The 16803-nt window shown below is 38.3% G+C and overlaps 1 protein-coding gene across 1 annotated transcript in view; it reads left to right on the top strand.

Moving 5' to 3' along the window:
• The first annotated feature begins 7634 nt into the window (after positions 1 to 7634).
• Positions 7635 to 16803, top strand: part of LOC118800639 (antigen WC1.1-like) — a 32772-nt gene continuing 23603 nt past the window's right edge. Inside the window, exons 1-8 of the mRNA XM_036560898.1 lie at positions 7635 to 7655; positions 8468 to 8654; positions 9376 to 9435; positions 9518 to 9676; positions 9806 to 9901; positions 14102 to 14419; positions 14544 to 14858; positions 14980 to 15303. Coding sequence (XP_036416791.1) covers positions 7635 to 7655; positions 8468 to 8654; positions 9376 to 9435; positions 9518 to 9676; positions 9806 to 9901; positions 14102 to 14419; positions 14544 to 14858; positions 14980 to 15303 — 1480 coding nt within the window. The remainder of the gene's footprint in view (positions 7656 to 8467; positions 8655 to 9375; positions 9436 to 9517; positions 9677 to 9805; positions 9902 to 14101; positions 14420 to 14543; positions 14859 to 14979; positions 15304 to 16803) is intronic.

The following is a 16803-nucleotide window of genomic DNA, read 5'->3' as shown; positions in this document are numbered from 1 at the left end:
GTTCATTTCTTTACTTACCCAGAGGTTCCTGCAGATGTTCCTCCTTACTGTCCTCCACTGAGATGTTCATGAGCGCATCGATGGCTTCAGCTTCAGCTTCGGCAGCCATCTTTGTAATCATCTCATTTTCTGCTTTAATACAAATAAATATGATCAGTTTTCCCGTTTTTTTTTTCTTCACTTTTTTCATTTTCATTGTAGTATTTTTATTTCCTTTACTCACTGAGAGACTGGACACTCGCTGATAGAGCATCAGCAAACAGGATCTCCAGGAGCTCTCTGACGACTGTAGCTGCATCATCATTGGTGCTCACTAGATTATCTTGAATGAATTGAGACAGATTAGAGATCATATTAAGATGAATTCCTGCTTTTATATTAACTAAATGTGTTATTATCGTTTTACTATCTGTTCATTTTCTTTACTTACCCAGATGTTTCTCCAGAGGTTCCTCCTCAGAGCCCTCCAGACAGATGCTCATGAGTTTGTTGGTGGCTTCAGCAGCCGCTTCATCAGCCACCATCATCACTGTCTCAGTTTCTGTTTTCATAAAAATACAATCGATTGTGACGGACGCTGAATATCATTCAGTTTGGAAAATGATTTCAGAAACACCCTCTTAAAGTGTATTTTCCAGTTATTACTCTGAAATTTTCAGTACTTTTTACAAATTTTTCAGTATGAAATACGAATTTTTCCATATCTCATATGAATTCAGTATTTACTATGAAATATTATGTAAGTATTAAGAATTATTTAGTCTCTGCTATGAACGTTCCATGAATATTTTGAAATACTCTTTACCTCCTATGATTTATTCAGTATCCACTGTGAATTATACAGCACCTTCTATGAATTATTTATTATCAACTTTTATTTCTATAATGACTTCTGTGAATTATTTAGTATCTACTATAAATGATTACATAATTACTACGAATTATTTCATATGCACTATGAATTATTTACTGTACACTATGAATATTCAGTATCCACTATGAATTTTTGAGTATCAGCAATGAATATTTAGTGACTACTACAAATTAATCAGTATCTACTGTGATTTATACAGTATCCAATATGGATTATTTAGTATCTACTATTAATATTTAGTGACTACTATGAATTTTACAGTGTCCACTATCAACATGTGGTGACTCCTATGAATTGTTCAGTACGTACTATGAATTATACTGTATCCACTATGAATTATACAGTATATATCACAAATTATTATGTAATTACTATGAATTATTCCTTACCCATTATGAATTATTCAGCATCCACTATGAATCGTGTACTGTCCACTATGAATATTCAGTATCCATGGTAGATTATTTAGTATCTACTATTAATATTTAGTGACTACTATGAACTATTCAGTCTTCATTATACATTATTTATTATTTGCAATGAATTATTCAGTATCTACTTTGGATATTTGGTGACAGCTATGAATTATTCAGTACCCACTATGAATTTTACAGTGTCTACCATGAATATTTGTTGACTACTATGAATTAATCTGTTTCTACTATGAATATTTGGTGTTCACTACTATTATTTAGTGTCTGTTATGAATATTATGTCATTAACTCACTCAGAAGCTGCTCCATGTGTGTCTCAGCCTCATCCAGCAGCATATTCATTAGACGTTTTTTGGTTTCATCTGTCTCTTCAGTGAGGTTCTCCTGTTGTGGAGGTGCCGTGTTCTCCAGCATCTCAGCTGAAACGCTTTTAAGGCTGCCGGACACGAGGCCTACTGGCAGGTCCAGAACATCAGCCTCTCCCTCCACCTTTGCTGGCTGCTGGTTTGTTTGCCTCTTTTCTTCTTCTTCTTCTTCTTCCACTTTCATGTTTTTCTCCCTTTCTTTCTTCCACTGAATCTTTCATTTCCTCCCGCTCCTCTTCTTCTTTCCTTTCTTTCTCTTCTTACTCTGCCGCTTTATAGAACATTAAATCCCATTCAGCACAATAGATTTAGGAGTTTAGATTCACTACAAAATAAAGTTTCCAGTTTAACCACTTACATGGCCAGGTCCAACCAACAAAACAGCAAAATGTTTTGCCAGCTTGTTGCCAAAATGCTGCACTACTGAGCTGGACCATATCGTTGCAGGTAATCAAAACTTGTCAAGTTGAAACTAGCAACGAATTTGCCACCATGTGAATCTTATAATTACTATAAAAACTACACCTGATCTAACCTAACAGTGTGAAATCAATAATGCAGTAACACTAAATTTAGTTGTTTTGACAAAAACAGAATTTTGCACTACAGGTGAATGGTTTCTTTGATAACGTTCTGTAAAGCTTGTCCAATTTCGCAGTAGTTGCCACAAAAGAATGCAGGAAGTGCATAGTCTCACGGGACTACGTGTGATTTCGTAATGAGAACATCAGGGTACAACCATGAGAAATTTTCCACTAAACATGGGTGGGAACAAAGAACTATTGTGTCTGAGTATGACATTTCTAAACTAATCCAATGCCTCACAAAGGTGGAGCTCTCCATAGCTGTCAATGGTGCACAGTAAGTTAGCCCATGGATGCATGCTAATTTTTATGGTGGAATAGTCCCCTTATTTAGCATGTACAATCCCATGAAAAAAAAACAAGCCAAGCCCAAAATGGCAAACTTTAAGCTTTTACTGTTTGCCATTGTTCTTAAATTAGTAAACTGGCAAGAATTAAATAATAAATATAATAACTGAGTATAGGAGAGCTTTTCCCTTTGATTTATGTAAATGTTGAAATCTTGTGGGTAAACTTGCAGACAGACTTTTACAGAAGAGTCAATGTTGTTCCACTCAGCATTGCTGGCCTTAAACAGTTACAAACATTGCCAAGCTAGTTTGTGTTTAATGTGAGACCAAATGTTCAAATAGGGCTTAAATCTGGACACGGACTGGGCCGGAAAACATTAGTAATAACCATTAGTACTTTTTAACTTTTATTTTATTTATTTATTTATTTTTTTGCACAAGAGTGTAGATGTGTATTGTGTGTGCAGAGAACACATTATACTGGAAAAAATAAACATTACCTCTTGCAGGGAAATGCTACTTTATTATGATAATCAGAATAGGCGCTGAGGTATTAAAACAAACATATTTACATGCAACAGATGAGTCAGTCAACGCAAGTATTACTTGGCAAGTCCAGTGATGAAGATTAAAGCCTGATAAACTAATTTATGAGATATAACATTATCTCATGTTAATTATTTTTATTTTTTACATTTCAGGCCTGATGTTTGTTTTTTTAGAATGGTTGCAAGCTATCATGCCCTTAAACAGCAAGCAGACGTCTATTAATAACGTTAGCACAGCTATAGCTAAACTTTCTAACTGGTCTACAGTCGATCAAAATACTAACAAATCCATATATATATATATATATATATATATATATGTATATATGTTGTGTCTAAGCTCATTGTCCATTTTATCAGCTTTTACTATATAGATGTACTTTGTAGTTCTACAGTTACAGACTGTAGTCCATCTGTTTCTCTGCATAATTTGTTACCCTGTTCTTCATTGCTCATGACCCCCCACAGAGCAGGTACTATTTGGATGGTGGATCATTTTCAGAACTGCAGTAACACTGATGTGGTGGTGGTGTGTTAGTGTGTGTTGTGCTGGTATGAGTGAATCAGACACAGCAGTGCTGCTGGAGTTTTTAAACACTGTGTCCACTCACTGTCCACTCTATCAGACACTCCTGCCTTGTTGGACCACCAGGTAGATGTAAAGTCAGAGACAGTAGCTCATCTGTTGCTGCACAGTTTGTGTTGGTCATCCTCTAGTCCTTCATCAGTGGTCACAAGAAGCTGTTGGCTGGATGTCTATAGTTCTCAGTCCAGCAGCACTGCTGTGTCTGATCCACTCACACCACCACCACTTCAGTGTGACTGCAGTGCTGAGAATGATCCACCACCCAAATAGTACCTGCTCTGTGGGGTCCTGTGGGGGTCTTGACCATTGAAGAACAGGGTAACAAAGTATGCAGAGAAACAGATGGAGTACAGTCTGTAACTGTAGAACTACAAAGTGAAACTATATGGTCAGTGGAGCTGATAAAATGTACAACGAGGTCAGATACAGGGAGGTGGACTTTATGATGGATCTCGTGCAAACACTGTCTACTGTAAACTGTACAGGAAGACTTAAGTATCATAGCAGCTTTCAAATAAAGAATTTAACAAAAGAGGTTAAATGTGGATTCCCAATTTTTTACAGTATGGGAGAGGATGCATGGCAGGTGGGTGGAAAAGAACAAAATGGGTGTTTGGAATGCTGGGCGTCAAAAAACAAGCGAGACACACATGCAAACCAGTCCTTCGATTGGTAGAGTGAAGATCAAGAGCTCACCTCGTACCACTTATCATCCACCATGTGAGGACTGGCACAGCAGTGATAAGTGATGAGTGGCGAGGCTATCAAGGGGCCCTGGAATGCCTTTGATACAGTCACTTTACTGTAACTGAATTTGTACTTTCATTGAGTGACTTTTTTTGTTTGCAATTGCTGAGCAAATTTCTTCATTTTTTTATTTGTAATTTTTAAGTATATTTCTTCTTTTTTGTACTTGAGCAAATTTCTGTCTTTTTTTGTAATTGTTGAGCAAATGGCTTCATTTTTTATTTGTAATTGGTGAGCAAATGCCAATTAAAGTCATTATTTAATTTCACTCTTGGCCTAGTTTGAATTTACTGATGACCGGTAAATATGTGTTAAATGCCAGTGGCTGATAAACATTTACAGTGTTTAAGAAATAGTGAACGTGGTTCATTTTGGAGTATGTACTGTCAAAAGGTTTATATAATCAATTAATGTTTCCTAATTACGAATTACTGTATGGAGATGTCAAATCATACATAAGTGTATGTAAGGAGTGATAATGTGTTAACATGCATATGAAATTTAAATCCATATTCACTAATAGGTTGTAAGCCTTTAGAAATATTAACTAATAATGAAGAGTTTCAACTTAGTTCAGGTACTGCAAAAAAGTGTATAACTGATGCATATATAGCTTAAACATATTTGTTAACATTTTTATTTTACATATTATACATATTTATTCATGATTTGTAAGTATTTATAAACTAATTATGAACCGTTTCAACTTACTTTATGTACTGAAAAAGGCCTAGAACTAAAAGATCTTTTTTTGATTATAAGATTATTGTGTGTTACCTCAATATTTAGCCATAATATAGACTTGCTGTCACTTTATTAGACACAGCTGTCTTGCTGAAGCACATTGTAGGTGAACAGGAGCACAGAGCTGCTCTTGATTGGATACCTTTGGGGGTTGGAGCCCTCTCAGCCTAGCAGTGACAGTGAAGTATGTAGAACCGCAGCAGCACCGTTGTGTGTTATGCACTTGTAGCAGCGCCACACACTGTTCTGAGACAGCACACTGTTATACACAAGCTGCCAATCATAAACTTATGTACCTTTTCAAATTCTTAAGAACTAAAGATTTGTTCATGTTTAAAAGTATGAATGCACACACTGGCAACTACATGAACTGGTAATTATAAACATTTGCTATTTTTCAAATTCTCATGGATCAATGAGTTGTTAACATACTTGTAAATATGAATGCACACATTGGCAACATGAACTATCATTGATAAACATTTGCTCATTTTCAAAGCCTCATTAACTAGTCATTTATTCATTTTCCAATTCTGATGAACAAATTATTCATTAACATGTTTGTGAATATGAATACATGCATTGGTAACTACATGAACTGTCATTTGTAAACATTTGTTAATTTTCAAATTCTCATGAACTAATCATTTGTTCACAGCTATTAATCATTAGTTAATGGTATGTTAATAAAAATTATTATAAAGTGTTCCCATACATTCAAGTGAACTTTTCAAAAGTGTATTTAATATGAAAAGTACAAACTTTTAATGTTCACACTTTAAACATTCTTTAATTCAGACTGAATGTAAATGTTTCTATGTAGCACCAAAAAGGGTTCTGCTATTATATACAAGTTTGGCATCATAACAGTAGCAGAATGCTTTTTGGTGCTATATAGAACCATATCTGAAGAACCTTTTCACCATCCAAAGAACCATTTAATCAGGCAAACGGTTTTATATAAAATTCATAGTTCTAAATAAAATCATTTCCTTTATAAACTTTACTTTCAGTTTGTTCCCACACTAAGAATAAGCCGGCACAGTATTTTACTGAAGTACATGTACTTAAAATGTGACTAATTATTTCATACCTCTGATCATGTGATCGGTCAATGTTTTTTCAGATAAACAATTTGAAGTTTGATTTTGTTCTTAAAAATTCTATAATTCATAATTCATTTCTTCATGACCATTTTCCAGCCTCTCCTTATTCCTTGCAATTAAACAGGCTGTTTTTGTTACAGTGCCTTTAATACTGATATCTATATGTAAATAAGCTCTGTTGTGATTGGCTGTCCTGTATTGTTCAAAAACCAGTTCAATTACATTTTGAGTGGGCGGGGCTAAACTGCTGTAGGCAGAATAGGTGGATACATACATGAATAGATTGCAGCTTATTTTACATATTTGGACTGCTGGACTTTCATACAACTGCAGCAGTGTTCATACAACATTGAACCAATTTATTTTTCAAAAGTGAGGAAAAAGCATTTTTATGATATGAACCCTTTAAATAAATAACAACTCTAATGAACGCTGTACTCTCTCAACAGGTTATTCAATAAAATATCTGAAAAATGGATTACAGTAATAATAAAGAATAAACAGGCTGCAAGACTGCAAGATATTTTGATTTCATTTTTTTTATTTTTTGTTGTTGCTTCAAAGAATGCTACATACTGAATGAATTAATTAATGAAGAATTCCTTACTATACCAAAAAATTTATTTAAAAAGTGGACTTCATTTAATCTTTCTCCCACCAGAGTTTAAAGAGATCAGACTCACTGGGGGCTGTGAGGGGAATCTGGAAGTGTTCTACAATGGAACCTGGGGTAATGTGTGTGTAAATGGGATGGATGAAGACACAATAAGTCTCATCTGTCAGGAGCTGAACTGTGGAAGATCTGGCAGTGACAGGGCTACCAAAGCAAGAGTGGAGTCAGCTTTGAACTGGCTGGATAATCTGAAATGTAGGAGTCATGACTCCACTCTGTGGCATTGTCCATCTTCACCCTGGAGACAGAACTACTGTGATAAAAACAGTGAGGTGGCTCAAATTACCTTCTTAGGTAGGGAGTTTATAGTAGTTTTGTAGGATGATATGAATAGAATGTCAAAATTTTTTTGTTATTTTCTCTGAGTGCAACCAGACCAAATCAATACAGAACAGAATGTTCTAGAGAAATAAATCTTTAACCAAAATCTTTGTGTAACAGCTGAATGATTAATTAAGGCAGGAGTTGTATCACAACGCTAAGTGGGGCTCCATTTGTCATGACCTTTGGGACATCAAGGACGCTCAGGCGGTCTGCAGGCAGCTGGGCTGTGGGCCGGCGCTGAGAGCTGATGGGAGTGCTGTCTTTGGTGCTGGTGAAGGGCCTATCTGGCTGAACAGAGTGAAGTGTGGGACTGTCCTCATTCCCTCAAGGAACTGACACTGACTGCTCCCACAGTCAGGATGTTAGAGTCACCTGTGCAGGTCAGAGGAGTCGTTGGTTGTTGAGTTTCTGATTTCAATGGGATCGCTTTAATTGCAGCGTTAATAATCTCCAGGCCTGTATTGAAAGTGAACTTGCTAATGTTGTCTAAAGCTAGTTTGGCATATGCACTTCTTGAACCTAAGATTAGAATCAGACTATCCAGCTCCAATTTTAGGTAATATTTGTGTCATACACAGTACAAAGTGCAAATGTGCAGACATAAGTGTGCAAAAAAAAAAAAGACTAGAAACAGTGCAATAAATGCGATAAATAAACAGACATTAGACACAGGACAGTGCAGCGCCGACACAGCACTCATTTCTGATCATGAGGTAGGGTTGTGAAATAAGGTGCAAAGATTATTTAACATGCTGTGATCTGTGAGTTTACACAGTCAGATGACATACGTGAGCACAGCAGTTCCTGAGGTATATACAGTACTCGAGTAAGCAAAGTGTAAACACAGTATTAGCAGCAGAGTTCCAGATAGTGCAAAGAGCACCCAAAGAGGAGTGTGTGTGTGTGTGTGTGAGTGTAGAGTAAGTGTGTGAGGGGGGGTTCAGTTTAGTCCTTATGAGTTTAAAAACCTGATCGCTTGAGGGACAAAGCTATTGAGTCTGGCAGTGATGGCAGCAGTGATTCTCCGGTACCTTCTGCCAGACGGCAGCAGTGAAAAAAGTCCATGTGAGGGATGGATGGGGTCGTCCACAATGCTGGTGGCTTTGCGGATGCAGTGTGTGGTGTAGATGTCCATATTGGAGGGGAGAGAGACCCCGATGATCTTCTCAGCTGTCCTCACTATACGCTGTAGGGTCTTGAGGTTGGAGGCAATGCATTTCCCAAACCAGGCAATGATGCAGCTGCTGAAGATGCTCTCCACGGACCCCCTATAGAACACGGTGAGGATGGAAGGGGGGAAATGAGCTTTCTTCAGTCTCTGCAGGAAGTAGAGGCACTGCTGGTCTCTCTTGCTTATGGAGTTGGTGTGGAGGGACCAGGTGAGGTTCTGCACTAGTCCGTTAGCCGCTGCACCTGCTCTCTGTATGCTGACTCAACGTTCTTGCTGATCAGACCTACCACAGTCATGCGAACTTGATGATGTCATTTGAGCTGTAATTTGCAGTACAGTCGTGAGTCAGCAGAGTGAACAGCAGTGGACTAAGCACACAGCCCTGAGGGGCACCGGTGCTCAGTATGGTGGCGCTGGAGATGTTTTTACCGATTTTGACTAACTGAGGTCTCTCAGTCAGGAAGTCCAGGACCCAGTTACAGAGGGAGGTGTTCAGGCCCAGCAGGCTCAGTTTTCCAATCAGCTGCTGAGGGATGATGGTGTTGAATGCTGAACTGAAGTCTATAAACAGCATTCTGATGTAGGTGTCTTTATTGTCCAGGTGGGTGAGAGCCAGGTGGAGTGTGGTGGAGATGGCATCGTCTGTTGAGTGGTTGGGGTGATATGCAAATTGCAGTGGGTTCAGTGAAGGGGGGAGCAGGTCTTTGATGTGCCTCATGACAAGACTCTCGAAGCACTTCATGATGATGGGAGTGAGTGCAACGGGATGGTAGTCATTGAGGCAGGACACTGGAGACTTCTTTGGCACAGGGATGATGGTGGTGGACTTGAAGCATGTTGGAATGACTGCAGTGCTCAGAGAGATGTTGAATATGTCTGTGACTTTTTTGTTGGTTGCTCATTTTTATGTTTTGTTTCTGTATTTACAGACATATCTGTACATTCTACTGCTGCACCCACAACAAAAACCACCACCTCCACCATCACAGGTACTTTTTTTCATTTTTCTAATTGTTTCTGAATAGATTGTTCAGTGATCTACACATTTTCGATTCTATATTTTTATTTCAGTTGGTGAGTCAGTGAAGAGAACAAACAGTCCTCTAGAAACTCTTCCACCATCTGTTCTGCCCATCTATCCAGTGTCTCTCCTGGTTCTTGGAGCGGTGCTCCTCCTGGCCTTAGTGCTTCTGGTTGTGCTGTTTTACCAGAACGGAGTGCTCAGGAGAGGTAGAGAGATTCAGAGATCATCTACAATCCACTTTCTGTACATTCTCTAAACATCATTAGTCCTTCAATCTGTCATCAGTCTTCTCCTCTATTGAACTGGCACCATGTTTCTCTCTGTCTCCCTCACAGTGCTCTCTAAGAGGAGGCGTAAGAGTCTGACTGAGGCAGTCTATGAGGAGATCGACCGCAGATACATCACTAAAAGAAATGACTTGACTCGAAGGGGTGAGTGATATATGATGTGTTTTACATGATGATTATTGTATTAAATTAAAGTGTATGTACATTAAACATAACATAAGACACCCAGCTATACCTGCTCACTCTCAGTGATCAAAGCAGTATTTAATGGTCTTGAATGCATAATGATTCAACAGTTTAACAGAAATTAAATAAATGTAATCAAAATCAGTTAACTGATAGTTTAGAGTATATTAGATGTAATGTGCAGAGTAGATCTACATGTAGTGTAGTGTGTTAATTCTGCTGATAAGCATCTATTAGGCAGCTGAAGTTAAACTGAGTAATTCCTGTAAAACTTCCATTTTTTTTTACATACAGAGAAACTACACAGCTGCAGGGGTGTGTGTGTGTGTGTGTGTTTGTAAGTGTGTGTGTGTGTGTATATGTGTGAGTGTGTCTTTGTGTGTGTGTGTGTGTGTGTGTGTGTATGTGTGTGTGAGATGGTTATCAGTGTGTGGATCAGCTCTCTGCAGGTGCAGCATTAATGCTGTACTACACTGGAGTGTTTCCTCTCTCTGAAGTCAGTCTCCTGTATGTTGGTGTGTTTCTCACCACACTGCTGTGAGCGTCTCTCCTCACACACACACCTCTAGAGACGGAGGTGGAGTTCTGTTGATCAGTGCTGACGCTCTTTCGATAAATATGGAGAAAGAAAAAAATGCCTCCTCTGATTTGTCACTGAAAATGTTTGATGATTTCCTCTTCTCTTTCTAATAAGGTAATAGTGAGTGTGATTGGCGGCTGTGGGGAGCTCTCTCTCTCCCTCTCTCAGTTTATTCAGTCTCTCTAGGGGAGTGGAGGTGAGGCTTGTTCTGCTGCTGAGTTGAACGGACTGTGAGCAGGTCAGAGGGAGATTGACAGCTGTGTGGCTCTCATTCTTCTGTCCTCTACAATCACACTCACCACAGCTGGTAAGAGCACTTTCACTGTTAAATAATAAATAAGATATATATTTTAAAATCTCTTTTATTTCTTTGCATATTAAGTCACAATTTCATTATTGTAAAATAGAATATATAATTTGTAAAGGAGATGCAATTTAAAGATCTTACTAAATACATCAAAAAAGTGCTGTAAATAGAAAAGTCTTCTTACTCTTGATGTGTGTTTTATGTCACGTGCTGCTGTGTGCCAGTAATCGGCCAAAAATGTCTCAAACATATTTTGTGTTGTTCAGGAAACGCTTTTGCTCTTTTCTCACCCCAGTTGATAAGTTCTCATTATTAACATTAACATTTTAAATACATTTCCATTGTATTTTTCTCCTTACATCTCCAGAATCAACAATTAATTCATAAAATGTTACCTAGTTATTGGCTGATTGAGTACTTAGTTGCCTGGTTGATTTATTGATTAAAAAACTGCACAAAACTACAATCAAACTACAAACTACTAAAAAACTACAATCAGTCTGTCTGTCTGTCTGTCTCTCTCTCTCTCTCTCTCTCTCTCTCTCACAGCCAGAGTGAAGTTGGTGAACACTGACAGTCGCTGTGCTGGGCGAGATTCATTGTAATGGAACATGGGGAACAGTATGTGATGTATAAATATTATTTTTAACATCACACTAGATTCTATTATATCAGATATTTTGAGTGTATTTAGGCTTGAATAACTAGAATTTTTTACTCTAGTGGTTCTGAAATGGGAGTTCCTGAGAGAATTTGAACAAAAGGAAAGACCACACAAAATTACAGTATCATTTAAGTGAAATTTCCTCGTTCCTTTCTAAATGAATGAACCATATTTATACACTGTATGAATTGAACTAGTTTCCCGTCCCGCACAAAGCAGTAGACTGTCTGACACTCACAGTACAGTGCACTTCCCTCACTGCTCATTGTGGGATCATCTGTTGAGTGTGTGCAAGTTCTGCATTATAAGCTGTAATAAATTACTAATAAGAGACGCAGGATTATCTTCTCACATCTCTATGGCCAGTTTACTTTGTTAGCTAATCTAACAGTACACATTAGCCCTCAGAGACCCAGTACTGTAAATTTTAACAACTGTTGCTGCCTACTTCTTTTTAGTGACTAAATGTCTCACAATGACTCACTAATATTACTCAGTAATATTAGATCAAATAAAACTTTGTTAAAATCACAATTAGAAATGACAAAAAATCAAAGCATTTAAAACTCATGGTTACATTGTCCCAAAATCCACCCTAACAGTGTTCGGGGTAACGCGGTACAAAGTAACGCATTACAGTAATATGATTATTTTTTTCTGTAACAAAATATTGTAACGTATCACAGATAAATATTTTGTAATCACATTACAGTCACTAACTTAATAAAAACTGATACTCGCATCACATTTTTCTATAAAAATATTATTTTTAATATTTTAATATGAAGCATGTCCTGAGCTGTTTTCTAACACCTAACGCAGCTGGTCGTGTGATCACAAATGTGAGGAGCGCAGCACAAATGCAGTTTGGCAACAATGGCAGAGCACAAAAGTGGATATTTCCGCAAATGGAGATATTCTCATTATTCTGAATTTGTTTCACGCAAAGACAAAAACAGTACCATGAAGAGTAAGCTATATCCAGGCCAAAAGCACATTTTAACAGCTGCAAACTCAACAAAGAAATTTGTCGAAGCACTTAATCTGGGTGCATGCTAAAACGAAACTCGTGGCTAAAGACCCCTGTCCCGAAGGATAGAGTACCCAGACTCACTTTGCTCTGCGTTAAGCTTTAGCTCAGCTATAACCACATTTCTTGCATCTCCATCAGGAAAAGCAGAATAATTTCTTGTAAAATGTCTCTCAATTTTAGACTTTTTACGTGACTGAAGTCGCTTCTCATTCGCCAGCTTTGTGTTCAAATTTTTCCGTTCCACCTTAAATTGTGCCTGAGGTGGCAGAATGTAATTGCTGCACCATTTAAGGTGGAATGGGAGAATTTGAACAAGAATCTGACTTCAACCTCGCGACTTTTTAGCGTTTGGCAGTTTCTCATTGCAGATTAAACGTTTTACGAAACCAGTTGGAGCGCTTATAAATGCAGATGAATCCATTCGTCTCCAAATTATCCATGGTCGTCTTAAATCATTCTTTTTTACCTTTTCGTTAGCTACTAGCTAGGTGAGACTGTTGTCTGTGTTGCTGTTGACCAGCAGTCTGAGCGCCAGCAGGATTAAAGGCTGGCGAATTAGCAGTTATAGGCTACAATAACTCCAGCTTTTAAGACCATTTATTATTAAAACTGTATTAGAACTGTCAGCAGAGCTTTAGTTTACAGAAAAGGAGGATTATTTTATTTTTATTTAAAAATCTAGATCTGCTGTGGAGCCACAACAGGGCAGTAGAAGAGCTGCATGTTGTTGACCCCTGATTTAGACAAATACTTAACAGGATACCAGTCACAGGCAAAAGTGTACCGCCATCAGACCAAAAAACATTTTGGTTACTTCAGTTCTTATACTTGCCTGTCCACATGCATGAAATATAGGTTTTGTTTTGTTGGTCCAGTGAAAAAGCTTTTATTGGACTTTATTTTTCTATTGCTTAAATACATTTGGACTTGTTCAGAGAAAATAGTAACACCAAGTGTAGTGAAATTCATTTTATACAGGTTTAATGTTGCTATTACTGATATATTTTGTTCCTAAATAAGCTATGGGAAGAACTATTGTCTATCATTTTTGCACTTTACAGATATGTTTGTAGATTTGATTCCAGTATGTTTTGTATGGGTTTTAGAATGTAACTTAAAAGTAATGAGGTTTGAGATTACATTTTCCAGAAAGTAATGAGTAAAGTAATCCTATTACAATTTTAGTTAAGTAAATAGTAATCAGTAATGGACTACTTTTTTGACACTGCATCCCAAGGCAAAATATGTAAAAAATAACATTCTTTTCAAGGTCAGTGGCTTAATAAATGATTTAAAAGGGAAAATAAATGAAAATACATAACAAAAATCAGTACTTGGGTCTCTGAGGTTGAATTCCATCTGCTAACCAAATATACATTTGTGTGTGTTTTGAACAAATCCTTTAAAACAGAGGGGAGAAAAAGGAAAATAAAAAGGGTAATACATCTTGCAAGAAGGATAGACAAACCTACATTTGCTCACAATTATCACCTTTTTTTCCAAAGTGCCAAATATCTATAAATCTATTATGTTTTCTATGCTGTGCACAGTTTTAATGTAATGTATACATACAGGTCAGACAAAAGAGTCCATACTTACTGATGGTCCTCATCTCTGCTCTGGGAGAGTGGAGGTGTTTAATGGAGAGACCTGGTCCACAATGTGTGATGCTGACTTTGACCAGCAGGATGCAGAGGTTGTTTGTCGAGAGCTGGGCTGTGGGCCTCCTTTGGAAGTGCTGGGAGTAGCTGCTTTTGGCAGAGGGGAGGGTCAGGTGTGGTCAGAGGAGCTTCAGTGTAGAGGCAACGAATCTCAAATTTCCTTCTGTCCAACATCATCTTCGCTCAAACACAACTGCACCCATGAGAATGATGTGGGACTGGTGTGTGCTGGTAAAGTATTAATATTTAAGCTCTCCTTAAAAGAAAACTTTCAGTAAACCTTGCCACTGTTTGTCATATTATACAAGCAATGAGATTCCTTTATGCTGATTCATGTAATGTGATGTTGATTCAGGTCACAGTCAGACTCAAATGGTGAATGGCTCTGACTCCTGTTCTGGTCGAGTGGAGCTTCAGTACCTCAGTGAGTGGGGCACAGTGTGTGATGTAGGCTGGGATATGAGAGCTGCCAGTGTCCTCTGTGGTCAGCTGAAGTGTGGGAGTGCTGTGGCTATGTTGGGGTCAGACTGGTTTGGGGAGGGGAGTGGCCGGATTTGGGCTGATGTGTTTGACTGTCAGGGGAACGAAACACACCTGTCAAAATGTCCCATTTCATCATGGAGTCGAACTGCATGCACTCATAAACAGGATGTTGGAGTCATCTGCAGTGGTGAGCACTGCACTCAAAACTACTGTACTGCATGTAAAAGTAATTAATATCATGTTAGTAAATGAGTGTATCAATGACACCCTCAAATTAAAACAGAAATTATAATTTTTTTTCTCCTCAGATTCCTCTCTGGTGTCTCATGAAGGGAGAGTGCGGTTTTCTGGAGGGATGGAGTGTGAGGGGGAGGTGGAGGTGTACTTTATGCAGGACTGGAGGAGAGTTCTGCTGGACTCCTGGAGTGAGTCTGAGGCCTCTGTGGTCTGCAGACAGCTGGGCTGTGGCTCTGTGTTCAGCTTCTCCAGCTCCTCTACATCCAGTCCTGAACACAGACACATGTGTGTGATGGGTTTCAGTTGTTCTGGGAGTGAAGCTCACCTGGGGAACTGCAGCAGCGCACAAGCAGTCAACTGCAGCTCCAGAGAACAGCTCTCCATCACCTGCTCTGGTCAGTATTAACACACCTAATTATTTAAAATGCCTAAAAATGTATTTTCATTTTGATTATTTAACAGAAGATTAACTTCCTTCATCATGTAGAGGAACAATAAGTAATTACCTTAAAACAGTTGTGTATTTTAATTTATTAAAGGAAATGATTGAACATTTGATTTTGTCACTAATGAAACAATCATAACACCAACAGTTTATCAAACATTTCAGTAGTGACTGTAGTAGTTTTGGCAGTGATAATTTTAGCTAATTTTGAGCAGAACGGTAGCCAGCACATGAAAAACAAGAACAGCTTTAACAGTTGGGATTTTTACCCAATTATCTCCCCAATTTAGTAGTTTCCAATTCCACCCACTAGTTAGGACTCCCCCAATCACACGATACTATCAATGCTGAAAGGTTCATGGTGAAGGCTAACACAGGCTTCCTCCGCGACCTGTGAAACCAGCCACCGCTTCTTTTCGAACCGCTGCTCACGCAACCTCATTGGACAGCTGAATGCGCTCGGAGGAAAGCGCCAACCGCCAGATCTGTTACGTCAGCTAACAGACGCCTGCGCTGACTAGCATCGCGCTGAGTGATGGGGGGAGAAGGAGGGGCCATCCTACCCACCCAGAGAGAGCGAGGCCAGTTGTGCTCTCTTGGACTCCCTGGCTGTAGCATCACCAGGGATCGAACTCAAATCTAAATATTTCTAACCATACGAAAAATTTATTTAATTGCAGAACATATGTGATTATATAGTTCTTAAAGTTATTTCACAATTTCCAGACTTTGAGACACATTAACTTCAAAATAACGGCAGGGATGCAGTCTCACTTCCGGCTCTAAAATGCAGGAGTGTGGCTAAAATAAGGCTCCGCCTATGGACTGAAACTTTTTGTGTTTCGATAGCAACGGGAAAAGAAAGAATAACATTTTTGAATAAAGTTTTTCATTTAAAAATTAATCTCATAATAGATCTAAATATCTTAACTTTAAAGGAAATCAGGAAGATCTATTTAAAAAGTGTTATCTTTACAAGTGTAAATATAAGGTTGGAGTTGAAGACAAACAATTCCCAATAGAAACTACCCCATATTTTTTCTATATAATTAGCTTATTACTCCTTCTACTCCATCTCTATTAATGTCTTGGACTGTTTAAACGTTTTTATGACATGATACACTATATTGCCAAAAGTATTCACTCACCCATCCAAATCATTGAATTCAGGTGTTCCAATCACTTCCATGGCCACAGGTGTAAAAAATCAAGCACCTACGCATGCAGACTGCTTCTACAAACATTTGTGAAAGAATGGGTCGCTCTCAGGAACTCAGTGAATTCCAGCGTGGTACCATGATAGGATGCCACCTGAGCAACAAGTCCAGTCGTGAAATTTCCTCGCTACTAAATATTCCACAGTCAACTGTCAGTGGTATTATAACAAAGTGGAAGCGATTGGGAACGACAGCAACTCAGCCACAAAGTGGTCGGCCACGTAAAATGACAG

This window comes from Colossoma macropomum, unplaced genomic scaffold, assembly GCF_904425465.1.
Source record: "Colossoma macropomum unplaced genomic scaffold, Colossoma_macropomum, whole genome shotgun sequence".
Lineage (NCBI taxonomy): Eukaryota > Metazoa > Chordata > Actinopteri > Characiformes > Serrasalmidae > Colossoma > Colossoma macropomum.
This window is presented reverse-complemented; position numbering and strand designations above follow the sequence as displayed.